Here is a 26,324-nt window from a genome sequence, read left to right as displayed (position 1 = left end):
GAGCCTCCGGGCTTCTATGGCCAGAGGACCTGGAATCCCCTGCCGGTTGGTTTCTGCTGCTGGGTATATATCAGTCCCCACAGCCTCGGACTCCTGTGTCCGGTTTTAGTAACTTCAGCCAGGGCGAGCTATATCTCTGCTCACAGCCCCTGGCCTTCAGCTGCTGCTCCTACAGAGCTCCTGTTCTCACTTTCCCTCTCCAGGCTCTGACTCCTCTGCTTGTTCTGCAGGCTCTGTCTCTGTCTAACCTAATCCCGCCCCAGACCCAGTTTATAAGGGCAGATTCCTCCCCTCCCAGGTCTGGGTGGGCCGTGTTGCATGCTTAGGGCTCCTGACCAGAGAAACCTCCCACTTGCTCTCAGACATAATATCTCTATTACTGTGGCAACCAGACTCCTGGGGTGTCACACATGCATAGTAGAACAGTGAAGCCAGGGGATTTACGCTAGATTTCCAGGCCAGCACCTGATGTCCAAACCATATTGAGCTGTTACTGATAGAGAGAGAGGCGCTAAGGATGGAAATCATATCAGGTGGTAGAGTTTTGTTAAGTTCTCTAGGAGGGACAAAGCACTTAACGTCTCATTTGCATATTGCAAAAATTGTGTATTTCTCCGGATAGCAAATATAAAGGTGCCAATGCGTTTATCATTCACTAACCTACATTCATATATAAATGGTTTACTGTGGTCGTCCCTTGTTGACATATTCCCTTTAATAGTCAGGACAGAGATATAAGCAAAAGCTGGTAAGATAGAGAAGTGGTTAGGAAGAGTAGATAGGAGTTGTGTACGAGCTATTAAAATGTCATTAGCAAATAGGTGTAATTTATGAGGCAAATCAGAAACCTCAATATCCTTGATTTCCGAACAGGCCCTGATGGTGACTTCAAGTGGCTTCGTGCTGTATGATTAGTATATACAGTGGGGAAAATAAGTATTTGATACACTGATGATTTTGCAAGTTTTCCCACCTACAAAGAATGGAGAGGTCTGTAATTTTTATTGTAGGTACACTTCACCTGTGAGAGAGAGAATCTTAAAAAAAATCCAGAAAATTACATTGTATGATTTTTACATAATTAATTAGCATTTTTATTGCATAAATAAGTATTTGATACAATAGAAAAACAGAACTTAATATCTGGTACAGAAACCTTTGTTTGCAATTACAGAAGTCAGACGTTTCCTGTAGTTCTTGACCAAGTTTGCACACACTGCAGCAGGGATTTTAGCTCATTTCTCCATACAGATCATCTCCAGATCTAGCAGGTTTCGGGGCTGTTTCTGGGCAACATTGACTTTCAGCTCCCTCCAAAAATGTTCTATTGAGTTCAGGTTTGGAGCCTGGCTAGGCCACTCGAGGACCTTGAAATGCTTCTCCTTATTTGCCCTGGCTGTGTGTTTCAGGTCATTGTCATGTTGGAAGACCCAGCCATGACCCATCTTCAATGTTCTTACTGATGGAAGGAGGTTATTGGCCAAAATCTCCCAATACATGACCAAATCCATCCTTCCTTCAATACGGTGCATTCGTCCTGTCCCCTTAGCAGAAAAGCACCCCCAAATTATGTTTCCTCCACCATGTGTCACGGTTGGAAAGGTGTTCTTTGAGTTGTACTCATCCTTCTTCTTCCTCCAAACTCAGCGAGTGGTCTTAACTGACCACATGAAATTCTCCCATGCTTCCTCTGGATCATCCAGACGGTCATTGGCAAACTTCAAATGGGCCTTGACATGTGCTGGAGTGAGCTGGGGGACTTTGCGTGCCCTGCAGGATTTTAATCCATAACTGCATAGTGTGTTACTAGCTGTAATGTTTGAGACTGTGGTCCCAGCTCCCTTCAAATTATTGACCAGGTCCTCCCGACTAGTTCTGTGCTGATTCCTGACCTTTTTCAGAATCATCCTAACCCCACGAGATCTTGCATGGAGCCCCAAACCGAGGAAGATTGACAGTCATCTTGTGCTTCTTCCATTTTCTAATAATTGCGCTAACAGTTGTTGCCTTCTCACCAAACTGCTTGCCTATTGTCCTGTAGCCCATCCCAGCCTTGTGTGGGTCTACAATTTTTTCCCTGGTGTCGTTAGACAGCTCTTTGGTCTTGGCCATGGTGGAGAGGTTGGAGCATGATTGAGTGTGTGGATAGGTGTCTTTTATACAGGTAACAAGTTCAAATAGGTGCAATTAATACAGGTAATGAGTGCAGAGTAGGAGGGCTTCTTAAAGACAAAACTAACAGGTCTGTGAGAGCCAGAATTCTTGCTGGTTAGTAGGTGATCAAATACTTATTTCATGCAATAAAATGCAATTTAATTAAGTAAAAATCATACAATGTGATTTTCTGTTTTTTTTATTTTTAGATTCTGTTTCTCACAGTTGAAGTGCACCTACGATAAAAATGACAGACCTTTCCATTCTTTGTAGGTGGGAAAACTTGCAAAATCAGCAGTGTATCAAATACTTATTTTCCCCACTGTAGGAGTGAGACCCAATGCAAAAAGTCTTGAAATCTCATTTTTGAAAAGTATAATACGAATATTCCTATGATAGGGAATCAAAAGCTTTAGCGATCTCAAGGTAGAGAAAAAAGCAGGGCAACTCATGAGAAGCGGCTGGTTGTGCCAAGTGGTGACTCTCCAGATGTTGTCACTAGCTTAGCGGTGTAGGATACATCCTGTGTGATGTCTATATATTAGTGAGTTAAAAACCAGTTTAGTTGAGCGAGTATTTTTGCCAAGAGCTTAATGTCAATATTCTATCGAAAAGTAAGCAGCAACTTCCCTGATGATAATAGATCATTTCTAGGGATTACAGAATAGTTACTGTATACGATATATGGTACAATAGAAAAAAAGACATCTGTCCATTAAGTTCAACCAACATGTAGGAGAGTACATCTTATAATGTTGTTTCCTGTTATTGACCCAGAGAATGTTTTTAAAAAACACATTCTAAACTCATACTCCCTGTTCTTTCAGGAAATTCACATGTACATTAGCAGCAATACACTGACTCAGACCCTATCTTTTATTTTAAAGGGAACCTGTCAGGTCCCCCATGACTTCCAACTCAGCAGCATTCACCTATGAATGAGTAAATTCCCTGCATAACCAGCCCTGTATAATGTTATTGAGTGAAAACGAGGTATAAAAAATAATTTATATTTTCCCCATTTCCTATGCTAATGAGGGCTTTGACTAGTCAATGGGGCGTTAGTTGCCCCAGACTAGTCAGCCCTCTTTCCATGTTATCACGCCCCTGTGGGTGTGATAATATAATTTGCACGAGCAGCATCATCGCTGCTCATGCAAATCTCGCGCATGTGCGCCGCTCTTTCTGGCAGCGACACTGCGTCTCTGAAGCCAGGTGTATGCTACTCGGCTTCAGAGGTGCACTGCGCAAGTCCGGAAGTTCAGAAGATAGCTTCCGGTCATGTGCAGTGTGCACCTCTGATGCTGGGAAGCATACACCTGGCTTCAGAGACGCAGTAAAGCTGCCGGAAAGAGCAGCGCGCATGTGCGAGATTTGCATGAGCGGCGTCGCTAGTGCAAATTATGTTATCACACCCACAGGGGTGTGATAACATGGAAAGATATAGCTGTTTTCACTTAATAACGTTATACAGGGCTGGTTAGGCAGGGAATTTACTCATACCTAAGTGAATGCTGCTGGGTTGGCGGGCATGGGGGACCTGACAGGTTCCCTTTAAGCATCTAATGAGCATGTGCAAAAGTCATTATGAGGAAAGAGGGAAGAGGCAAGCTGTAACATCACCCTCTGAAATTGGTAGATCCTGTGTTATCAACTGTATACAGAGGTGTTTACTATAACTGCAATTCTGCCTGTGATCATAATGAGACTTGTTAAAAAGTGTTCTGCAAAGAACAGGAAGTATGAGTCTAAAACAACCCCAGTAACCAGTGTGAAAATTGCAAGATTTCTATTTTTATTATTACAGATTGTGATATGGAAAGAAACATTGCCAAAATATAAAAAAAAAATATGTTTAACACACAAACCTGATTTAAAGAATAGGTCATTTTTTGAGGATACAGTCCCTTTAATATTTCCTCATAACTAAGATCCACCATTCCACTTATTACCTTAGTAGTTCTTCTTTGTATATTTTGAAAATTGCAGAACATCATTTCTATGAAACCAGAACTGAGTTGCATATCCTAGTCCATGCCCCTTTTAGTCCATGACAGTATTTCTTGACTTTAGAAGCAGCTGAATACCATTGCATGCTGTTATTTAGTCTATGATTATTTCTCAGCTTTAATCCCCCCTTAGAACATATGATTTAGAGATAGTAGTATACTGCGTCCGCCTCCAGTAGAGGTACATGCTCGAAAATGAAGCACGGCAGTGCGCATGTTCGTTCTGCTGCTGCCATTATAGCCTATGGCCCCGTTGGCACATACGTCCGAGTCCAGTTTTGCGGGGGGGGGGGTTTGAATGTAAGCACCGATGAGGCCACCAAATGTGAAAGCATCCCTAGGAATTAACATAGAGTATTCCAATCTTTTACTTAAATCTCCTGGCTCAAAACCATGCCCATAGTTTTCCAAATGCAAGCCTGAGCGACCAGAAAAGAATTCTCTTTTAATGTGAGCCGTCAGATACGTTGCAGAGTCTGAAACCACAGGCCTTGACAGATTGCTCATGTTAGGCCATATTATTTCATTCATCATCCTCTGTCTGGGTCGAGCTTTACACATCAGACATGGAGGCTTTGAGTTCCAGATTTCACTTTGAAAAAACTGTTAACCTTTAACTAAAAGATCTAAACACATTTGGACAAACAGGACTTCTTAAGTATAGTGCACGAAAATACACTGCAAAGTTACAAAGCCACAGTCTCTACTCCAAACCAACATAAGCACTTAGCACTAAGAATCCTGTTTTCTAAACTTTCTAAACTTTATATTAAAAATGACAATCCTGTTGCTGTTGGATAAAGCACTTGGACTTCAATTTATGTATAATCCCTGAACACCTAAATAAAATATTTCAGAAGCCTGGGAAAACGGTAACATTTCCAATACTCTTACTTGCACTGATGAGAAGGCTAGCAAGTCTAGGACAGCTGTATATGTGCCGCCCCGGCCAGCCGCTGCAGTCATGGTATTGGTGCACGGCGGTCCAAGTGCTCGTCAGACCCGACCGGGGGCGTGCGATAGTCTTTGTCAATTGGGGGGTTAAATAAAAAATAATAAAGAGGTTCGTGACACCAGTTGGGATGTTCGGCCTGGTATGGCCAGGCACTGATGGATGCCCATGGGAGTTAGGTGGTGATCAGCAGTGCAAATGCAACTTAAAGGGGTATTTCCATCTCCGAAATCCTATCCCAATATGTAGCAGTTGGAATAAAAATAATAATAATATAATAATAATGTTAGCAAATACCTCCTATTCGAAAAATGTAGTATAGTTCTTCTGTATCGCCATGTCACTTACCCCATGTGCAGAGCACTGACCACTCATATAGTGACAGTTAGTTAACTGTTAGTGGTCATGCTACTGCTATGCTCTGCACATGGGGTAAGCGACAGAGCTAATCAGAAGAACTATACTACATTTCTAATTGGAGATATTTGCTAATATTATTATTACACCTACTACATATTGGGATAGGATCTTGGAGATGGGAATACGTCTTTAAGTTTAGAGTTAAATGATAACATCACAGGTGCCTGAAACCACCTCTAAAAAAAATCTATAAATGTACAGTATATTCAGGGAGCTCAGCTAGGTGCAATAGAACAGACCCAGCTCTAACTAATAGGATGGTTCTCAGACTAAGTGCAGACATTCTTCTCTAGAGATGGTACGTAGGGGTGAATTCACGGGTGTAATTATAGTGAGTGGAGGTGTTGTAGTCACAACTGGACACTGAAGCCAATGAGGTCAAAAAGGTCCCTTTGGCCTATATAAGAAGACCAATAATTTTAACGTCCCATGAGAGTTAGGGTCCCTGTTGTACATTTGGCATCAGGGCTCACAAGTTCCAAGTTACTCCACCGAGTGACTTCCCCGATTGGTCATCCTTACAGTTAGAGACAGCCTGTGTTCTACCAGTATGAGAACCTGACCTCTTCCTCTTGGCTCTCGTAGGAGCCAATGCTACTAGCGTCCCTGCAGATAGATACACCAGGCAGTGTCTGCTCATTACGTGTCACACCACTCACTACTAGAGCAAAAATGGTCCCTCTCTTTATATATGGACCACTCTTCAGCACATGGCCTGACTAGCACGGCTCCTTGGCTGAACACACATAAATTTTCCATGCTCAGTGTGCCTGTCTAAAAAGAGAGCAAGACTAAAGAGCATCCCATGGCTGTCATTACCTAAGGTGATACATAAATAGAAAATAATAGCAAAACACAAAAATGTTGCTCAGGTGGAACACACATTCAGCAATTACGAGGTAGGACAGCTAATTGCCCTTCTCCACCGCTTACAATAGAAAGACGTTGTCCTGTCGGGACATCTTCTATAGTAAATATGATGGGTGGTGTTCAGATGATTTCAGTCTGTACCCTAACGACAGATGAGAGGTGTCACATCCATTTATGGGAACGTAACCCCAGTATTTACTGTTCTCAGGGCTTTTTACCAAGGATGGGGAAAATGCAGTAAATGCTTTAGTAAGCTCGCTCACTTTTGTGTGCTGTTGTGTAACTTTTAGACTTGAACTTTTTGTAAACGCAAGAGAATGAGTTCAGGAAGCGTGCCCGCCGGTGATTACAGGATTCCTTGCAAATTATTGCCCTGTTAACTGGAACTCTGGAAGTTCATAGTAAAAAGTACAGCGTTGGGTGACATTCCTGCCTTGCACTACGTCACCCTGGGATACTATTGTTCAAATTATCATTGTTGTCCATTTTGCCTTTGTAAAATGATAATTGGGTTTTCCAGTACAATACAATTTTTATTTTTTTAAAAATCTACTTAAAATAAAATTCTGCTTGTTCCCACTTTACAAAGGCAGAAATACCATTAATAATAATTGTGTGCTGAAGGAAGACGTTGGCTGTCAAAAGCTGTTTTTACTTATATCTCATATTTGTTTTATTGAATTAAAGGGGTTGTCTCCTTCCACTCAATTTCTGCCCCGGATACAGTTTGTTACAACATACAGTAACAAACTGCACTGTACTTAGCTTCCCCAGGGTCTCCGGCCAGTCTCCGTCGCTGCTCCTGGTGTATACAGTAGCATTGGATACGGTGCTGACGTCACATTGACAGTGCAGGAGCCAATCAGTGAGTTCAGCAGCTCTGAAGGGGGTGTTCCGTGTACATGTGGCGGAACCGTTGAGCTCACTGATTGGCTGCTGCGCTGTCAACATGACATCAGCACTGGAACCAATCCCAGACAGTGAGAACCGGCGGACCAGGGGAAGTTGAGTACAGCAAGGTTTGTTATGTTTTAACAAACTGCAATCGGGGCTGAACATTATCTGAAAAGAGGAAAACCCCTTGCAAGGGAACCCCTTTCTATCAGCAGGTTTTTGCTATTTAATCTGAGAGCAGCATAATATAGGGCACACGACCCTGATTACATGGATTTATCATTTATTAGTCTGGTTTCACATACATGCCAGACCAGCTAATCTGTGTAACCCTGCCCCCACTACTGATTGGCAGCTTGATGACTATGTACAGTGTACACAAGAAGCTGCCAATCAATGATGTGGGAGGGGTTATACACAGCTCAGCATTCTGAGCACTGCTACATCTACAGCAGAGAAAACAGGGATTCTAGCAGAACTAGACCAAGCAGTCCAGTAAGTGACACATCCCTGCACTAAGCATCTCTGCCCCTACATAATGCTGCTCTTAGATAACATAGCAAAAACCAACTGAGAAGTTCCCTTTAAGGACTCATTCTCATCTGCGTATAAATCGACTAGTGCAGTCCGATAAAAAAATCAGATTGCACTCTAAATAATGTTATTGAATGATTCTGTGTTCATCTGCGATTTTTTTTTTCTCAGCAAGGATCGGATTGAGAAAAAAATCACAGCATGCTGCGAGTGGCCGCGTACATCGAACAAGATTCGCCAATGCAAATCAATGGGTGCAAGAAAAAAAAAATCGCAATGCACACGGACGATGCGTGTGCCGTCCAATTTTTACTCTCACATCTCATAGAAAACCCGACCTTTCTTCAGCCAAGTACAGTAAATTCACAGCGTGAACCATCAGAATCGATAGAATAGATATATAGATAGGAAGATGTCAGTGAGATGTGTGTATTTTTGTGTTCTTGTATTTAGCTAATAAATGAAAAAAAATGGTGTGGGGTCCCCCTTATTTTTATTAACCAGTTGAGGGAAAGCAGACAGCTGTGAGCTGGTGTAATTATTCTGGGAAGGGGCCAATATCCATGGAGCTTCCCAGACTATTAATATCAGCCTGCAGCTGTCTGTTTAGCCTTTACTGGTTATTAAAAAGATGACATGGGATCCCCTTTTTTTTAATAACCAGCAAAGGCTAAGTAGACATCTGATATTAATAGGCTGGTAAGGGGCCATGGATATTTGCCCCTTCCCAGACTAATGACAGCAGTCCTCAGCTGCCCCAGAAATGGCAATTCTGGTTTTGGGGTTGATATTAGCTTTGTAATGTCCGCTGACATCAAGCTGAGACATCCTCATTACAAACCCCGTAAGTTAAAAGAAAAAACGCACACACAGAAAAGTCCTTTATTTGTAAAAAGCACTCCCCGACAATTACCCTCTTTTACCCATTTAATACCATAAAAGAAAAATAATCCAAAAAGTCCGCTGTAATCTGTAATATGGACGTCCCACGATGATCCCGACTGCTACATCCGGAGGCTGTGATGAGTGATGACATCAGTAACATTACCGTTCACCACAGCAGCCAGAACACACTGAGAGTAACAGGTGAATCCGGCTGCTGTGATGAGCAGTGACATCAGTAAGGTTATTGCAGTTCACAGCTGGTGGCTCACATAGAGGTTACCGTGAGAACCGCCGGCTGTGACCTGCGGTAACCTTAATAACGTCACCGCTCGTCACTGCAGCCAGGCTCTCATTTACAACTTTAATGACTGAGATACAAACATTTACTATTAGGAACATTGTAGTGAATTTCAGCTCATTAACTATCATTTTTTCCTTGACATAAAGAGGACTTGTCACCACTCCTGAAATGCCAGTTCTAGAAAATACTTACCTTTTTAAATACATAGCAATTCGGGAGCATCTTTTAATTTAACCCTATGTGCTGCTGTTTTTCTGAATATTATAAATAAATTGACAATAGGGTGTTACCATTTTACCTTGTCATAGGGGGTGTGTACTACACAGTGTGATACCGTCAGCAGTGATTGGACAGTATCAGAGTGTATGGACACACCCGACTGTTAACACTCCGCTTATCAATTTATTAGTAAATATCTAACAGAAAGAGCAGAACATGTTGTAAGAAAGGAGACTCAGCATTGTTAGAACTACTATTTAGTGAGGAAAACTGGGGAAAAAAATGTCAATAGTTAAAAAAAAAACCATAAATGAAGGATTATATTTGATAACAACCATAAGATTAATAACCATGTAATTTACCCCATTTGACTTCTTATGGTTTACAGTAAGTGACAAGAAAAGTATTACCTTCCAGTGAGTAGGACGGTGTGGTTTGTAGTTCTGCTGTGTACTTTATGGGGTGTGATAACTGTCACTAGACCAACTTATCAGTCTAGCAAGATATTGTATTTCATGAGCCGCAGCATTAGATGAATGAAGGCAGATGGGGGAGGCTCGTAACAAACACTTCATTCCATTGCAGAAAAGTGTGGTTTGAAATATACATTCCTGGTTTGGAGGGAATGTATGTTTGCAATAAGCAAAGGGAACTGGCTTTATCAGAGAATGTTTCCACTATTATACACACTTTCTCCCGAGTAGGATATACATTTCGAATCGCCTTCAATAAACTAACTCCACCATAAATTACTACTGCTGTCAAGAATGGCTACTGCCATCACTGCCCTTCGCACTACATCTATGATTGTTACTACTACCACCATCACTTTTATACATACTGATGACACAGCAACTAACTGACACCTGGAGCAGTGGTGGAGCCTCAGTCATGGACCCAAAGTGGGTGAGTAAAGCTCAGTTTGTTTGTTTTTTAAATAATTGCACCTAGAGGACAGGGGTTTTATGAAAATCAAAAATAGCTGTAATATATAAATGTAACATAGAACAGAGGAGACAATATTTAGATAAATTGTTCTTGTCTTGACCAGTGATGCATCGGCATGAAGAGAAAGAAGCAATATGAATGTTGAAGCATAAAATGTTATTAGACATTTGATTTAAAGCGTAGATCCAGCAAACCACATCAGTTAGCTTCATGCAAGACATCGTTGAACAGGTACGTTGCTAAAGTAATAATCCAGATTTCTTAAAATGTTTTGGCTATTGGTTTGGCTTACCCTCCTAAAATCATATAATTCTTTTCAATTATTATCATTTAGCTCAAAACACTTAAAGCACCACTCCAGGGTTTCTTTTTATTGCAGCGCTGGAGTGGTGCATCTAATCAAAGCATCTGACCCTAGTCTGATACTTACCTAACGCTTTCTACACCTTCTATCAGCACTCCCGTCGGTCTCCAGTAGTTTGTGACCTGCCGATTGCTCCATTGCTTCCTGGGTGATCCACAGGTCACTTTTCAATATGAGAGCCAGAATGAGGCCAGAACGGGGCTCTAATATACTTGCATTGAGAGCTTGTTACAATTTCTTCTGACTCTCGGTCAGTCAGAAATTGCAGTCACAAGATGGCGCCGCAGGGCTGGAGCGGTGCCAATAAAAGGTGAAAACAGCTGCAGCTAAGTATAAGACTAGTGATGTCACTGTGGACAGTCAGAGCAGTGATGTGAGTGCGGACAGTCAGAGCAGCGATGTCAGTGGAGACAGCACACCAGTTGTGAGAAAATTAATATTGTATAAAGGAACAGCACACCAAGAATAGGCACAAAATGGAATGTTTTTTTTTTTTTTAATGCTTTTAATTTTCAACTCTCATATTGTCACGGGTGTGTCAGAAGTGACAGACAGTCGCCCTGCAGTTGGTTGCAGGTGATCTCTACGTTTGGCATTACAGACACCTTCTTAGAGGTTGTCTCTAGGACCCAGTGGCTACCTTCCTCTGGCTAATTAACACCCTGGCCTGAGTGTATAAATACCTGCTGTGTGTCAGAGGGAGGTGCCGGCGATATTCATTAGTCCTTGTGAAGGCTTGAGCAAGAGCAGAAATTCTTCCTCTCTGGTGTTTAAGGATGTGCACTCATTTGTCTGGAGTCATCTAAACCTAAGCAATTTTCCCTTGTTTGTCCTCCCTTGTTGTCTTTAGTGTCCAGTGGGGATCGACTAGTGCTCATCCCCTTCCTTACCTAGCCAGAGTCAAACACCAGGGAAAGACAGGGCAAGGAACACGTGCGGCGATTGGTGAAGAGCCAGTATATGGACGTTAGGGGAGACAGAGTGATATTCTATCAGCCAGGAGGTCTCCACTCCCCCCTTTCCCTAGAGTCTGGGCTTCCTTTCCCTCTTCCCTTTGTGCTGCACTAAGTCTTTCCCACACCTTGCGTGACACATATCCAAAAAGAAAGTTATTACACCGCAGAGTGAAGTACAGCAACGTTTCGGGTAAGGTGATGCGTGGAATGTCTTTCTTGTACGTAAAAAAAAGGAATATGCACTTATACAAGTATATGAAGGGATGGAATCACTGGGCTATCTAGGAATCCAAAGAGAGTGTGGAAATTACTATTGCCCGTAGGAGAAGGAATCCAGTGGTACAACTGCAGTGGATATAAAGGAATGCGGTGTCAGTTGGCTGTCTTGATCATGGGTCCAGTAAAAATCACTTGGCATGGGATGTGGCACCAACAGCCTGACATGGTTACAATATACAATGGCTTTTAACTATTAAAGAGATGACTTACAAAATATTTTTTGTATTGAAGTCTGTGAATTTATATTTACACCAATCATGTTTTTAAGAGAGTAGGTGCTCTACCCTCCCAGAAGAATCACAGAAGAAAAGGGAGCGGGTCATCAGAAGAAAACATAACTACAAGGAAAATAAAGGTAAAAGTTTCTGCTTCAGTATATACAATGTAATCTCCTTACGATACCGTAGATCATTGTGTTTGTATCCTTCAGGCCATGTTACTTTTTGATTGTGGCTACCTTATGTGTAATATTAGTAACTAAGAATTTAGGAATTTCCATTCATATGAGGCACAAACAAGTGTAGGCAAATCCATTGTAAGTATAAAGAAGCTATATACATTTACTAACATATTACTCATATTAAACTACAAGACCTAAAATTGTGCTTCAGGCACAATAGTGAAGGGCACACCATCATAATGACAGCTAAAGTGCCTCCATTATTTGTGCCAGGCGAAGTGCTTCCCATTAATCTGTCCTTCATAAGCAACTATACATGCAAAGTAGCCCCATAGAGGGATGTATTATACTGCTCCATAAATAAGTGCCATCAGAGTGTTCCCCATAATCAGTGCAGCCATACACATTAAAGGCATTTTCCATTTTATTCCATTGCCTTTTTGTACATAAAAATAACAAATAGAGCTGTACTTAACCACTGCCACTCCAGTGCTGGCTCTCTGCTCTGCCTCCGGTATTTGCTTATATGGCAGCAGAGATGACGTCACATCTACACCACGTGATAGCTGGAATCAGTCATTGCGGTCAGCAGTCTGATGCCGTCTACATTGCTATCACCACTGAGCCCAGTGATTGGCTCCATCAGTCACGTGATGTCAAAGTGTTGTCACTGCTGTAGCCGGAGACAGCAATGAAGAGCGGGTGCTGTATTTGTCATTTTTATTTACAAGAAGCCAATGAAATTGAAAAAAAAAACAGCTAAAGAAAAAAAATGGAAAACTCCTTTAAAGGGAATCGGTCAGCAGGTTTTTGCTGTGTAATCTGAGGGCAGCATGAGGTACGGGCTGACACACAGATGTCAGGGATGTGTCACTTATTAGGCTGAGTGCTGTTGTTTCAATACAATTAATGTTTTATCACCAATAGATTATTACTTACTGGACTACAGTGTACGTGAGCCCTGGTCCGACCACACCCTCTCCTCTGATGAGCAGTTTAAAGTCAATATACAATGTACACAGAAAGCTGTGGTGTGGGCGGGGGCAGCTTTCTGAGCTCTGCTGCATGCTACATCTAAAAACTCTGATTGTGTCACAACTGCTGCACCCAGCAAACTAAGTGATACATCACTGGAATCAGGGTATCAGATCCTACTTCAGGCTGCTCTCAGATGAGGTAGCAAAAACTTGTGACAGATTCCCTTTAATGGTAGCATCCTGGCTGACTATAGGGGAGCTCACTAAATAACATGATTGTACCGCTCCATTTGAAGTCATATATTTGCATCTAGTTTTCCCTCGTGGCTGCTGATAAGAAAGACTTGCTACAAGCATGAAAAATCTTCTAGAAATCCTAGAGGCTAATTTTACTTACTTAATTGATATTTAGTATAAATATTAATATTTAATTTAAAAAAATCATAATTATAGCGAATTCCCAATAGTCTTTAATAATATTCATTTCTAGTGCTGCGAATATGATTTTGTCTGCAAAAAGTGAAAACCTGAGAATGAAAACTAAATGTACTGAAATGTGGTGTTAATAATTTGGTGACGCTTCCAGCAACTGTCAGAAATGATTCTAATCTCAGCTTGTCCTCTTTACTTCTGACTGCAGGAGTTATATGGAGAGCAGTGTGATTGCATCGTCTGCTGTGTGAACAGAAAACTAATTAACTTTGCTGAAATAAATAAATAAGTGCAATAGCTAAATTGTCTTAACGCTGTAATAGTAAATGTTAGTAAATAATGACAAAGGCACAAACTGGACTATTTCAGTCAAAGTTTTAATGCAATCTGCACATACTATATATATATATATATAGTGTATATAATACTATAATACATAATACTATATATATAGTATTTGTACAACATGTAGTGTAGAGATGACGTTTCCGTTTGTGAAACAGGATCAACACTGAATATTCAAATATTCTTTAGCCCTACCTCCAGTGGTTGTAGCCTGGAAGGAGATAGGCCGAAAAGGGAATAACTCTTTAAGTTGGCCATACAAATTAGATGTATATTGGCCAAATTCATTGATTTTGACAGGAGTGGCCAATGTGTATGGGAACTCTCCAATTATCCCCTGCTAGCAGAATTGGGTGGACATAAGGATTGGGAAGTTGGATTACATTTCTTCTTGGAAGGGAGGAGGGTAGAGGGTTAGTAGGGGGATAATACTGCCAGAAGAGCCTTGCTCCAGCGTACTTTCTACTGAGAATATATGTACGCTTGGCTGAGTGTGTATGCAGGGGATCAGTGAGATAATTGCTCATTTGACCAACAGTTGTTTAATGTGTATGGCTAGCCTTACAATGTAAGGGCCATTAACACTTGGAGATTATCGGGAACAAGTATTCCTAGGAAAGGTAATTTCCCAATTATCGGTAAGCCTAAACATGCCGGCAATCACCCAAACGCTCGTCTAGCAGTTGAAGTGATTGCTTAAAACTCATTGTTCTTGACAGAAACTTATCCTATATAAATAGGACATGTGCTGCTGAGAAAAATGGCATTTTATGTGCACAGAGTAATTGTGTTACCAGATAACCGAAAGTCACACCATTGACTCCCTGCACAGTGTCTACAGCTCAGAGCATGCGCACAACACAGAAGTGCCACAGAGGTCAATGAGTCATTTACTTTGCAGATTTTGCAGCAACTCATACCCAATGACTGCCCCATAATCATGTAAAAATATATATAAAAAATATATAAAATCATCAAATAAATAAGTTAGCCAAAGACTGTTGTTCACTAGGTAGTTCAATTAGAAAAATAAAACTGTACATTACCACTAAGGAGGGAAAAAATAACATTAAAGAGGTTGTCCGGTCCAAACCGATAAGTCTGCAGTCACTCTGTTGGACTACATACTTGTGAATCCCCCCAGCGCACGCAATGTGCACTGGGGGGATTCGCCGGTTTCAGACCCGGGAACAGAGGGTAAGTATGAGTAATACATACCCCCAGCCAGTGGGCATGGCCTCGCTCCATACATTTGTATTGAGCGAGGCCACGCCCTGTCTAATGAAGAGGCCGTCTAGTGGGCATGGCCAACTAGAGGGCGCTGCCTCGCTCCATACAAGTTTATGGAGAGCGAGGCCGCGCCCACTGGAAAACCCCTTTAAAGGAAAACTTGTAATATGAAAATCACTATTAACCTGCAGATATGGGGTTAATCTACAGATTAATAGTGTTCTGAAGCTACACAGCCACCACACTAAAAGCCTGACTACTGGGAGGAAATTAATTTTATTCCTCCCAGAGACCTCGAGCTTTCAGTCATAGAGGTGCAGCCATTCATTGCTTAGTACATAGTGAGTGGCAGTTGTAACCGTGACTGACAGCCTGCTCTGTACTGATGCACTGCTGTCAGTCAGTCTCGGGGCATAGCTACAGCTGCCACTCAGTATGTATTGAGCAGTGACTGAAGCTGCGCCAGCCGCACCTCTATAACTGAAAGCCCAAGGTCGCCGGGAGGAATAAAGTTCATTTCCATCCCAGCAGTGGGGCTTTCAGTGCAGCAGCCACACTGTTTTAGAACGCCGTTCGGATATATTTTGGCGTAAACCGTCCTTTGGTGCGAAAACACACTTGACAAATTTATTTGAGTCCAGTTAGGTTCATATTTTGCGCCAAAATCTGTATGTATTGCATATGTTTTCAGCTGACTTTTGTGCAACTGCCGAAGATTTCGCCCCATGATTTGTAAATGGAAAACTCTCACTGAATTTCGCAAAAAGAATCTGCATGTCAATTTAAATACGGAAAATTTACTCAATGTGTTTATCAGATTTGTTAGGAATCATGTACATCGCTGGTACTGTGTTATACTGGTAAATCTGTGCTGCAAATCCACAAAAAATACATAATGTGTGCATTCACCATTGTTTGCATTTTGATAACTAAACTAGAACTTCTAACTGATCATTTGTAGTGTTTCAGATCATGTTAACATTTTAAAAATATCTATCATCTTAAAATATGTGTTTGTCCAGCAGCTACAGACGTCTTTCCCTCCAATTCACCTCAGCCTCATCTCCAACTCTAAACCGCTGGATAGAAAACTGAAGGAACATGCATCAAACTCAGATCTTTCGCGAGAAATGCGAGGGGAAAAAATCAATTTACCACAAGTGGAAAAAGCATTAGAGAAAACCCCCAAGCCTGCTAAAACATTCCTTGACAAGTCCAAATATTCCAAGGATTTTGGATCCTCCTCTAGTAATCTGGTAAATGTGCCTACATTTCCTTACGATGGACAAAAAGAAAGTAGACTGGAAAAACAAACTTGGCTGGAGGTACCAATTCCCAAGACCTCAGACCGCTTGTCTCCCGAGATAGTAAAGCTTCCAGAATGTCAGTCATGTAAAAATGAGAAGAAAATCAGAAACGATTATGACAAGGTACTTATGCAGACAAAGAAGGAAAAAGAAGCCCTACAGCTGAAAGTTAGTGAGCTAGAGGCTGAGCTGAGAAGACAAGAAGAAGTCAATAAATCCAATGAAGAAAGTGAATGTTCATCTGTCATCTGTCATCTGGTGAGCTGGATTATCAAAGATTGGATGATCTTCTTATGAAGCATAATTTACATTGTTCTGATTCTTTTAAAATCCAATCCAGCAATTGGTTGGTCACCCGGGGTCCTGCTTCCGAATGCCCCAAGCGATCATTCGCTGGTTGAAGATGCAGACAGCCATACTTTACCACTGTATTGGCGGCTGCAGGTTAAGGCTGGAGCTACAGAGTGACTTAGACCATGACATATGTCACTCTGAGAAAGATCACTATATGCCACAGCCTAATGCAGGAGAATGTGGTTGTATTGCAACCTTTGGAATACTGCAACAAACAAGTCTCAAAAAATCTGAGTCCAACTTTTTATGAACTACTAAGTTGCATTCATGGCACCCTAAAGGCTGCAATGCGACTCCGTTCACCCGCTTTACACTGCAATGTAGCAGTGGCACATAGCAATCTTTGGCCGTGCGATCAGCCAAAGGCACCATAGCCCCAGCCTAAATTTTGCTTTACATGGCAGTTATTGAAATGAATGGCAGTGGATTTAATACAAGGACAGTTCAGGTCCACCAAAGCAGGAGTGTCTGATACTTAGCAGTTTTCTAGCTCATAAAGACAGGTCCCGAGAGAAGATATCTGCACCTAAATTCTGGCAGAATCCACTGAAATTACATGTATGTGAATGGGATCTCATGTACCCAATTTATATGCTACAGAAACAAAATGATAGAATTGAGAAAATCCACTGGCCAAACTGCAGGAGAAGTATAAGTTTAAGTTTCATTTGTTCAAAAAACTCTGAGTCTTTTGTTAGAATTTTTTTCCCACCAGACATTCCTTGTAGGAAGGTAGCAAAGGATGACATATCAAGAAATTATCGACATTCCTTGTAATCTGCAATATAATACTTTCAACGTAGGACACATCGTGTGAAGGATGCCTTTTCATGGAAAGCTGTGAAAATAATTACAAGAATAAACTGACAAATAATTGTGAAGACTTTCAATATCTAGAGAAGAGCAACAGAGAGAAACAGGAGAAGATAGTGAGTAATTATGAGATTGTATTTCTGGAAATCTGTTATTCTCTGTCACCTTCTGCATGGTAATTTGTTTTATAAATTATTAATCAGGAGCACAGCCTTAGAGGGGATTTTGGCTGGGCAAATGCCTGGTGTCAGGACCACCTCCAGTACCATAGACATAAAAAGGAGCCATCACTTTCCATAAATGTGTAATTTTTTTTACCTGGTATGGATAACAATGTTCTCTTGAATCTGGCACTGCTTGTTTTCTGTTTCTGTACCTTCCCATTCTTGAGATATGGTCCCCTCTTTCCTGTATGTAAATCTATTCTTGTTAGCCATGTGGTCATGGTCCTCAACTCTTCTCTGTGGGCATCTACATGAGGATCAAGTACCATTGGTTAACTAGATTTACATAAAAGGAAAAGAACTCTGTTTTAGGAATGGAAGTGTGCAGGAACAAAAAAATCAACACCAGATTCACAAAAACAGTTGGATTAAGACCAGATAAAGCAATTACATAATATTGGCAAGTCCTATTTAAATTACAGTGACAGGATGCGTGTGCCACCAGTATGTCCATTAGTGATGAGTGAGCGTATTCGTTTAACCCTTTTGCCGAGCACGCTCGGGAGCTTTCCGAGTATCTTCGATGTGCTCGAATATTCGACTCCCTGCATCTGCATGAGTTATGACTGGAAATAGCCATAGCCGGGTTAAACGAGCACACTCGCTCATCACTAATGTCCATGTAATTTCTCCTATCTGTGGTCTTATGTCCAGGGAAAAATGGAGGCACACATGATTGGGAGCCCCAAGTGACTAGTGGGGGTCTCTGGTGATCAGTGGGGGTCCAGTAGAGGCCCATATGATCTAGGTGATAATTCATGTACATCAGAATATTCCTTTAAGCATCCCTGTTGTATGGATCTGTAATGCTGCACCATTTCCGGCTATGGACCCATATTTTGCCCCAACTGCAAAATCTACTAAGTCCTCATTCAGATGTCAGTGATTTTTCTTGTACGCAAAAAAACCAGACCGATTTTCATTAGTATTTTGGATCCAATTTTCAGTGTTTCAGTTTTTACCACCATTGTTTAATCAGCGATTTTCTAGTATGACAAAAAATATTTCTAAGGCTGTGTGCCCACGATGCGTTTTTTAACAGCACAGTAAGTATCTGTAGCCCTATATACAGGCCCACTGACTGATTACAAGATTGTAGACACTTGTGATGCTAATTAGTGGACACAACTTGATTTAACATGTCCCTTTTGTCACATTATTTTCAGGGGTACCATCATTTCTGTCCAGGCCTATTTAATGAGTTTAATTTTTTTTTAAATTCTGTGGAAGCAGAAAAGCAATGTCTGACTTTCATTTATTTATTTTCATAGATTTTTCATTTATTACTTTTGTCAGATTCAAGTTATTTCTGTTAGCATTGTGGGTTTTTCTTTCATTAAACGAAGGGAACCAACAATTTTGACCACGTGTAGAATTCAAGCAGTGGGAGGTCTGCAGTATATATATACACTGGGACTCTGCTGTATATGCTTCACATAGGAGACACAGAGACTGCCACATACATCACAGAGGAGACATCAAAACTGTTGTATAAATCACATAGGAGACACCGAAACTGCTGTGTATACATCACAGAATACATAGGGCTGCTCTATTTACATAATAGGAGACATGGGGCTGTGATATATACATCACAGGAGATATGGGGCTGTGGCAAATACATCACAGGAGACATGAGGCTGAGGCATAGATTCACGGGACTGGTGCATAGACACCACAGGAGACACGGGACTGGGGCATAGACACCACAAGAGACACAGAACTGGGGCATAGACATCACAGGAGTCACGGAGATGGGGTATAAACACCACAGAAGGCATGGAGCTGGAGCATAGGCGCCAGAGGAGACATGGAGCTGGGGTATAGACACCACAGGAGACATGGAGCTAGGGCATAGACATCACAGGAGACATGGGGCTGCAGCATATACATCAAGCAGTAACTTTGGGCATGCGGTATAGACATCAAAGGAGATGTCGCTGCTGCGGTCCACTCCTGTGGGATGGGAGTGCATCGCACGCTAACTGTACACACAAAGTACCTCCTGACACTGGCCAGTGTCACCACAATCTTTCATTGCACGCGCTGCAACAATCAGTAGTGAACAATGCGTGCACGTGTTCGCAGAGTAAGAAGAAATTAAATGGCCTCCATCTGTTAAAACGCTGCTGCTGGCTTGAGCACTGCGGTCCCCATGAATCTGCCCAGGGGCCGGGAAAAGGTTGCCGAGAGCCATAAACGGCCCTTGGGCCTGAGGTTCCCCACCCATGGGGTAGAGGAACCTTTGGGTCTCCTCTAACTTCAGTGCATGACTAAAACTTCTATACTCACTATGGTTACTGTTACGCTCGCGCCCAGACTGACTGGCGTGAGCGTGATTAGTGATCCCACTGTACCATGAACCGAGGAGTGCCTGGAGGGGCGTAACTAAGTATCAACTCGATCCGACCAAGGTCGCACGGCGACTTAGTCAACTCCGTGGACCTAGGAGGAACCGAGCAGAGGGACCAGGTGCAACTCCAGGTCAGACCCCGGTCACAGTTGTTGACCCACACCAGGGAATGCAGGAACAGGCAGGTTAGACTGGCATACAGGCAGGTGGGTATTGGCAAGTACGGCTGGTATGCAGACAGGTGGGCACTGGCAAGCACGGCTGGTATGCAGACGGGTGGGCACTGGCAAGCACGGCTGGTATGCAGACAGGGAGATACTGGCAAGCACGGCTGGAGTGCAGACAGGGAGGTACTAGCAGGTTGGAGTGCAGGCTGGATAGGGTCCAGTACAGACTGGGAGACAGGTACAGAGCCGCAGATGCGGTAGACAAGCAGAGTAAAGCGAAACCGCCGGAGCGGAGGACAAGGCAGAGCAGAGAGGAACTGCTGGTGCGGTGAGCAAGCATTGTGGAGCGAAAACCGCAGGTGCGGTGGGCAGGGCAGAGCAGAGCGGAACCGCAGGTGCGGTGGACAAAGCAGAGCAGAGCGGAACCGCCGGAGCGGTGGGCAAGGCAGAGCAAAGAGAAGCCGCCGGAGCGGTGGGCAAGTCAGAGCAGAGAGAAACCACTGGTGCGGTGAGCAAGGCAGAGCAGAGAGAAGCCGCCGGAGCAGTGGGCAAGTCAGAGCAGAGAGAAACCGCTGAAGCGGTGGGTAAGGCAGAGCAGAGGGAAGCCGCCAGAGCGGTGGGTAAGGTAGAGCAGAGGGAAGTCGCCGGAGCGGTGGGCATGTCAGAGCAGAGAGAAACCGCCAGAGCGGTGGGCTAGACAGAGCGGAGCGAAACCGCAGGTGCGGTGGAAAAGGCAGAGAGGACAGGGCTCTGTTCACATGGAACAGACTGGAAAATACAGGAAGATGGCTAGAACACAGGAGGAAGATACGGAGGAAGGGAAAAGAGCCAAGCAGAACCAGATACACACAAGGTACTTCCTATGAAGTAGCGAGTGGACACAAAACTCACAAACAGAAGTACAGAGACAATGAGTTGGAGTTAGGCGCAGGTTCAGATACTGCAGGAAAAGGGAAGGTACGGACATAGAGACAAACAGGTAACAGACTAGGATACAGTTCAGACAGGAACTGCTACTGCAATGAGATACAAGAACGAGCCTGGGTATACAGCCCCCAGAGTGGCGGAAACAGACTAGAAGTCACAGGTAACAGGCCTGGGTATACAGCCCCCAGAGTGGCAGAAACAGACTAGAAGTCAGAGATAACAGGTCTGGGTATGCAGCCCCCAGAGTGGCAGAAACAGACTAGAAACAGGACAGGACCTGGCAATTCAGTAGCAAAGACTAACTGAGAGAAGGTGTTGCTCAGGCCCCTCCTTCTGGGTGGAGGGGGTTTAAATATCCAGTGACTCACATCAATAGGCTGGAGACGCATTAGAGGTGTGCCCACAGCAGCTATAAGAATCAGGAAGTAACCGGGCCACCTCCCTAAGCAGTCAGTCAAGAGACATGCACACAGCATGAACTGGAGCAAGGTTTGTAGGCTGGACTGACAGGTAAGATTGCGGTCTTGCATAGTGGGAGGTGGTGCACTATGCAAGCACGCCGCCAGGGATGTTACAGTTACATCCCTGGATGAACTGGCAAACACAGACAGAAGAAGGCCCCGGTGCAAGAACAATATATGGGTCCTTTACAGTCCAACCATTCATCATAATGCGCAATTCCACGTGCTTTGGAGATATAAATGAGCTCCATTTTCTCTTGGGTACTTGTGCAGCTACCCAGGTTGCACCAATGATATGTTCATCCCTGTCTGGATGAACAGATTTATTGTACATCTAAAAATAGACTTCCATTCCATAATATGAACCTATATAATCTCTGTGCACTAGTGATGATAATAGAATCATAGAATATTAGAATTGAAAGGGACCTCCAGGGTCATCGTGTCCAACTCCCTGCTCAATGCAGGATTCACTCACCCATCTCAGACAGATGTCTGTCCAGCCTCTGTTTGAAGACTTCCATTGAAGGAGAACTCACCACCTCTCGTGGCCGCCTGTTGCACTCATTGATTACCTCACTGTCAAAAAGTTTGTTTAATATCTAATCTGTATCTTCTTCCATTCAGTTTCATCCCATTGCTTCTCGTATTTCCATGTGCAAATGAGAATAAGGATGATCCCTCTACACTGTGACAGCCCTTCAGATATTTGTAGACAGCTATTAAGTCTCTTTTTCGGCTTCTTTTTTGCAAGCTAAACATTCCCAGATCCTTTAACCGTTCCTCGTAGGACATTCTTTGCAGTCCACTCACCATCCTGGTAGCTCTTCTATGACTTTGCTCCAGTTTTTCAAAGTCTTAAAAATGTGGTGCCCAGAACTGGACACAGTATTCCAGATGAGGCCTGACCAAGGAGGAGTACAGGGGGATAATTACTTAACGTGATCTCGACTCTATGCTTCTCCAAATACATCCCAGAACTATGTTTGCCTTTTTTGCTGCTGCATCACACTGTTTACTCATGTGCAGTCTGTGATCTATTAGTATACCCAAGTCTTTTTCACACGTGCTGTCGCTTAGTTCTATTCCTCCCATTCTGTAGATGTAATTTTCGTTTTTCTTGCCCAGATGTAGAATCTTGCATTTCTCCTGGTTAAATACCATTATATTAATAGCTGTCCATTGTTCAAGCTTATCTAGATCCTTCTGAATCCTTTCTCTGTCTTCTCTAGTGTTAGCTATCCCTCCTAGCTTTGCATCGTCTGCAAATTTGATTAGTTTACCTTCAGTTCCCTTATCTAGATCATTTATAAAAATGTTGAACAACACTGGGGCCATGACAGAGCCTTGTGGTACCCCTCTTGAAACACTCTTCCAATTGGATGTGCAACCTTTTATTACCGCTCTTTGATAACGATCACTGAGCCAATTATGAATCCACCTAACCGTAGTCTTATCAATCCCATTTTTTCAATAAGGATAGTATGAGATACTTTATCAAGTGCTTTGCTGTAGTCGAGATATACTATATCTACTGCATTTCCCTGATCCACCCAGTCAGTGATTCTATCATAGATGGAAATTAGATTAGTCTGGCATGACTTGTTTGCTACAAACCCATGATGGTTCTGGTTAATTACAGTATTTTTATCCAAGTACTTACATACATGCTGTTTAATAATTTAGTTTGTCAGGCAATCCCCGCATGTTTTGTAGCTGCCTAGCAGCCGCGAAACATGCTGACGCAGGGAGTCGAACATGTCACTCAAGCACCCGTGATACTCGGTACATACCCGAGCATCCTAATTCGAGTAACGAGCACTTGCGCTCATCACTACTGTGCACCACTGTATGTGGCCAACCATCGAGCCCTGCTGTGTGTTTGAGACCTAAAAAGGATCTCACACATGAACGCAGTACAAATCTCTTTATATGTGGAGTTTCCCATTTTGCTTTTGATTCTTTCCAATAAATAATTTTCTTTCCTTACATTCTGTTTTCAGACATCTTATTCCACAATTATTGTCTAGCAGTATTTGTCATATTTTCTTGCTGCTTGTGTCTTTCACTAGGACTCTTTGCTAACAGAAATTGAAGACCTCAATACAAAGCTCAATACAATACAAAGTGCTGAAAGAGACCAAGAAGAGTTGTTTAAAAGTAAGCAAAGGAAATTGGTTTCTGATATAGAAGACTTGAGGTCGCAGATCGAAATGGCCAAGGAGCATGAAAGACTGAAAGTCTCCTGTCTGGAGGAAGAGAAGGTACAATGCACATGAAACATCATTGCACAGTTCCATAAATCTTTGTTTTTTTTATAATGGCTCTCACAGTAACCAGATACTACTTCAGACTGTATAACGTACACAGGAATGAGACTTTATATGTAGAAGTAATCTATTATTTCATCTCATTGCTAATTTCTGCTGTCTGATTGCATTTCTGAAATGATTGATCTTGAAATGAAATAAGTGCAGTTCTTATTGTGTGCGGGGAGACTTGGATTATCAGGATGACCTTATCTCTTTGTATCAAGGTCATGTATAATACATAAAATTGCTGGTTTTATCTCTTTCTTTTGTTCAAAGGATACCTTCTAATAACAATTGTTATCTAGGTGAAATGATATTCTTTATATTTAATTGAATTTTGAAAAGAATACAAATAATAAACATACAGTACAAAGGTGTGCACTACAAAAAGTAATACCTAAGCAGGCGTTAGGGCAGATACACTCTTGTTTTCCAGCTTTAGATTTATATGCATAAAATCGCTGCCTATTACAATACCAGCAAAAAGTGGATGACATTATACAAAACCTGCAGCATAAATTGATATGTGGCGGCGCATTTTGAATTCACATCATGTCTATTTATGCTGAAAATTTTTACTGCAGATTTCACCCTCTGTAAGATAAAAGGTGTAGTCTGCGGTAAACCCACAGCATTTGCAACAATGATGATTCAGTCCGAATTTTGCTCCTGCGAATTTCAATACTGAAAATTCTCAGCGCATCAAACCCACATGAATGTACCCTAATAAGTATAATAGCATAGAAAATAATCTAGTAATACATCACAAACAATGCCCAAAGCTGATAAAGGAGAGTGATAACAAGCGAAAAAGTCTTTAAAGTACTTAAAGGGAACATGTCACCAGAAATAACGCTATTAACCTGCAGATATGGGGTTAATCTGTAGGTTAACAGTGTTACTATGCAGCCCGTCGCCTGCACGCAGCCGAATTCAGCAGGGAGAAAGTGAACTTTATTCTCCCTGCCAGCATTCGGTTTCAATCATGGAGGCAGGGGCGCCGTTGGTTCAGTCATCGCTCAGAGAATACAGTGGCCGCTGTAACCGGCCCCGACTGACAGCTGAGCCCCAATGCAGTCAGTTATTATGCTGCCCGGCGCCTACATTTATTCAAATGAATAGGAAAAAATGCAAGTAAAGACGCATCAAAAACACATGCAAAACGCATCAAAAGCATGCCAAAAATTCTTTCAGTTTACACAGCGTTTTTCCTGCTTACATTGTTTTTTGCTGTAGGAAAATCTTCTGCAAATACTCAGTGTGTGCACATATAATAAAGGGATTGTCTGATACTAAAAAATGTTATCCCTATTATCTTATCAAAGCTAAACAAGCATTTTCCAAATTTACTTCTCCTAATCACAGGGCATTCTGCTCTCACATGCATTTCTAATAATGATCGAATCACATACCTCCTCATACCTTGCCTAATATCAGACGTACCTTTTGAGCTGACACAAGCCATCACATGGCCAGGAGTGATATCTGCAGAGAAGTATGTTTATTTTAAATAAATATAAATTAGGAAAATGTTTGCCATAAAGGATATTAAAGGATATTAGGGGTTACATATTTAGTATCGGACAATCCCTTAATTAACGGGTGTAATGAGGCTCTGTCAGTGGTCCCCTGGCAGCTCTAAAATGGCTACCCCAGACAGGCTGAGCACAAGCCACTCCGCTTACCAGATACGAGGAATAGCCCTGTCCTTTAACTCCAGTACAGGGATTTGCGCTTAGACAGCAGACCCTTGGCTGGGGCCACAGAAAAAGCTGCTGCTTGGGGGTGCATGCTTGCAGGAGTTGTCAGGTAGCCGGGTCAGAACAAAGAGGGCAGGAAATGTACAAAATCGGAAGACGCAAGAATAGTCAATAAAACAAGCCGAGGTAAAAACAGGAAACAAATACACTATACTGGAACTGAACAAACAGAACTGAACCAGAGGAACACAAGACTATATCTGGCAGTTTACAGCAGTAACTTGGAAGCTTAAGTAGGGTATGGTCCTGTCACTGGGATATCGAAAAAGAGAGGGGCCAGAAGATCGTGGCGTCTGGTCACCCGAACTCCTGCACTGGTGAGAACTGCTTCACCGTCCTACTAAACATTGCAGGTTTTCTTTGCTATGGCATTGCTAGGGTTAATCTGTTAAGTTGATCTCCTGGAGCTCTCCAACCTAGATTGCCTCATCTGTTCTGTGTTGGCCACTCCCCTCTGCTATATATGCTCACCACTGG

At 42.4% G+C, this 26,324-nt stretch overlaps 1 protein-coding gene across 2 annotated transcripts in view; it reads left to right on the top strand.

The window, feature by feature from the left end:
* The window catches only part of LOC141258338 (uncharacterized), a 199,965-nt gene that overhangs the window by 63,989 nt on the left and 109,652 nt on the right, over positions 1 to 26,324 (top strand). Inside the window, exons 2-6 of one of the 2 annotated variants that reach the window (XM_073673345.1) lie at positions 10,290 to 10,417; positions 12,054 to 12,140; positions 16,195 to 16,734; positions 17,634 to 17,759; positions 23,848 to 24,039. In XM_073673345.1, the coding sequence (XP_073529446.1) occupies positions 10,397 to 10,417; positions 12,054 to 12,140; positions 16,195 to 16,734; positions 17,634 to 17,759; positions 23,848 to 24,039 (966 nt within the window). In that variant the 5' untranslated portion in view covers positions 10,290 to 10,396. Of the gene's footprint in view, positions 1 to 10,289; positions 10,418 to 12,053; positions 12,141 to 16,191; positions 16,735 to 17,633; positions 17,760 to 23,847; positions 24,040 to 26,324 lie in introns of both variants that reach the window. The other variant, XM_073673344.1, reaches the window with a different exon arrangement.

This window comes from Phyllobates terribilis, unplaced genomic scaffold (genome assembly GCF_046119375.1).
Source record: "Phyllobates terribilis strain yellow unplaced genomic scaffold, ASM4611937v1 Scaffold_3__8_contigs__length_932513732, whole genome shotgun sequence".
Taxonomy (NCBI): domain Eukaryota; kingdom Metazoa; phylum Chordata; class Amphibia; order Anura; family Dendrobatidae; genus Phyllobates; species Phyllobates terribilis.
The sequence above is the reverse complement of the archived record's forward strand: the minus strand, read 5'-3'. Positions and strand labels throughout refer to the sequence as shown.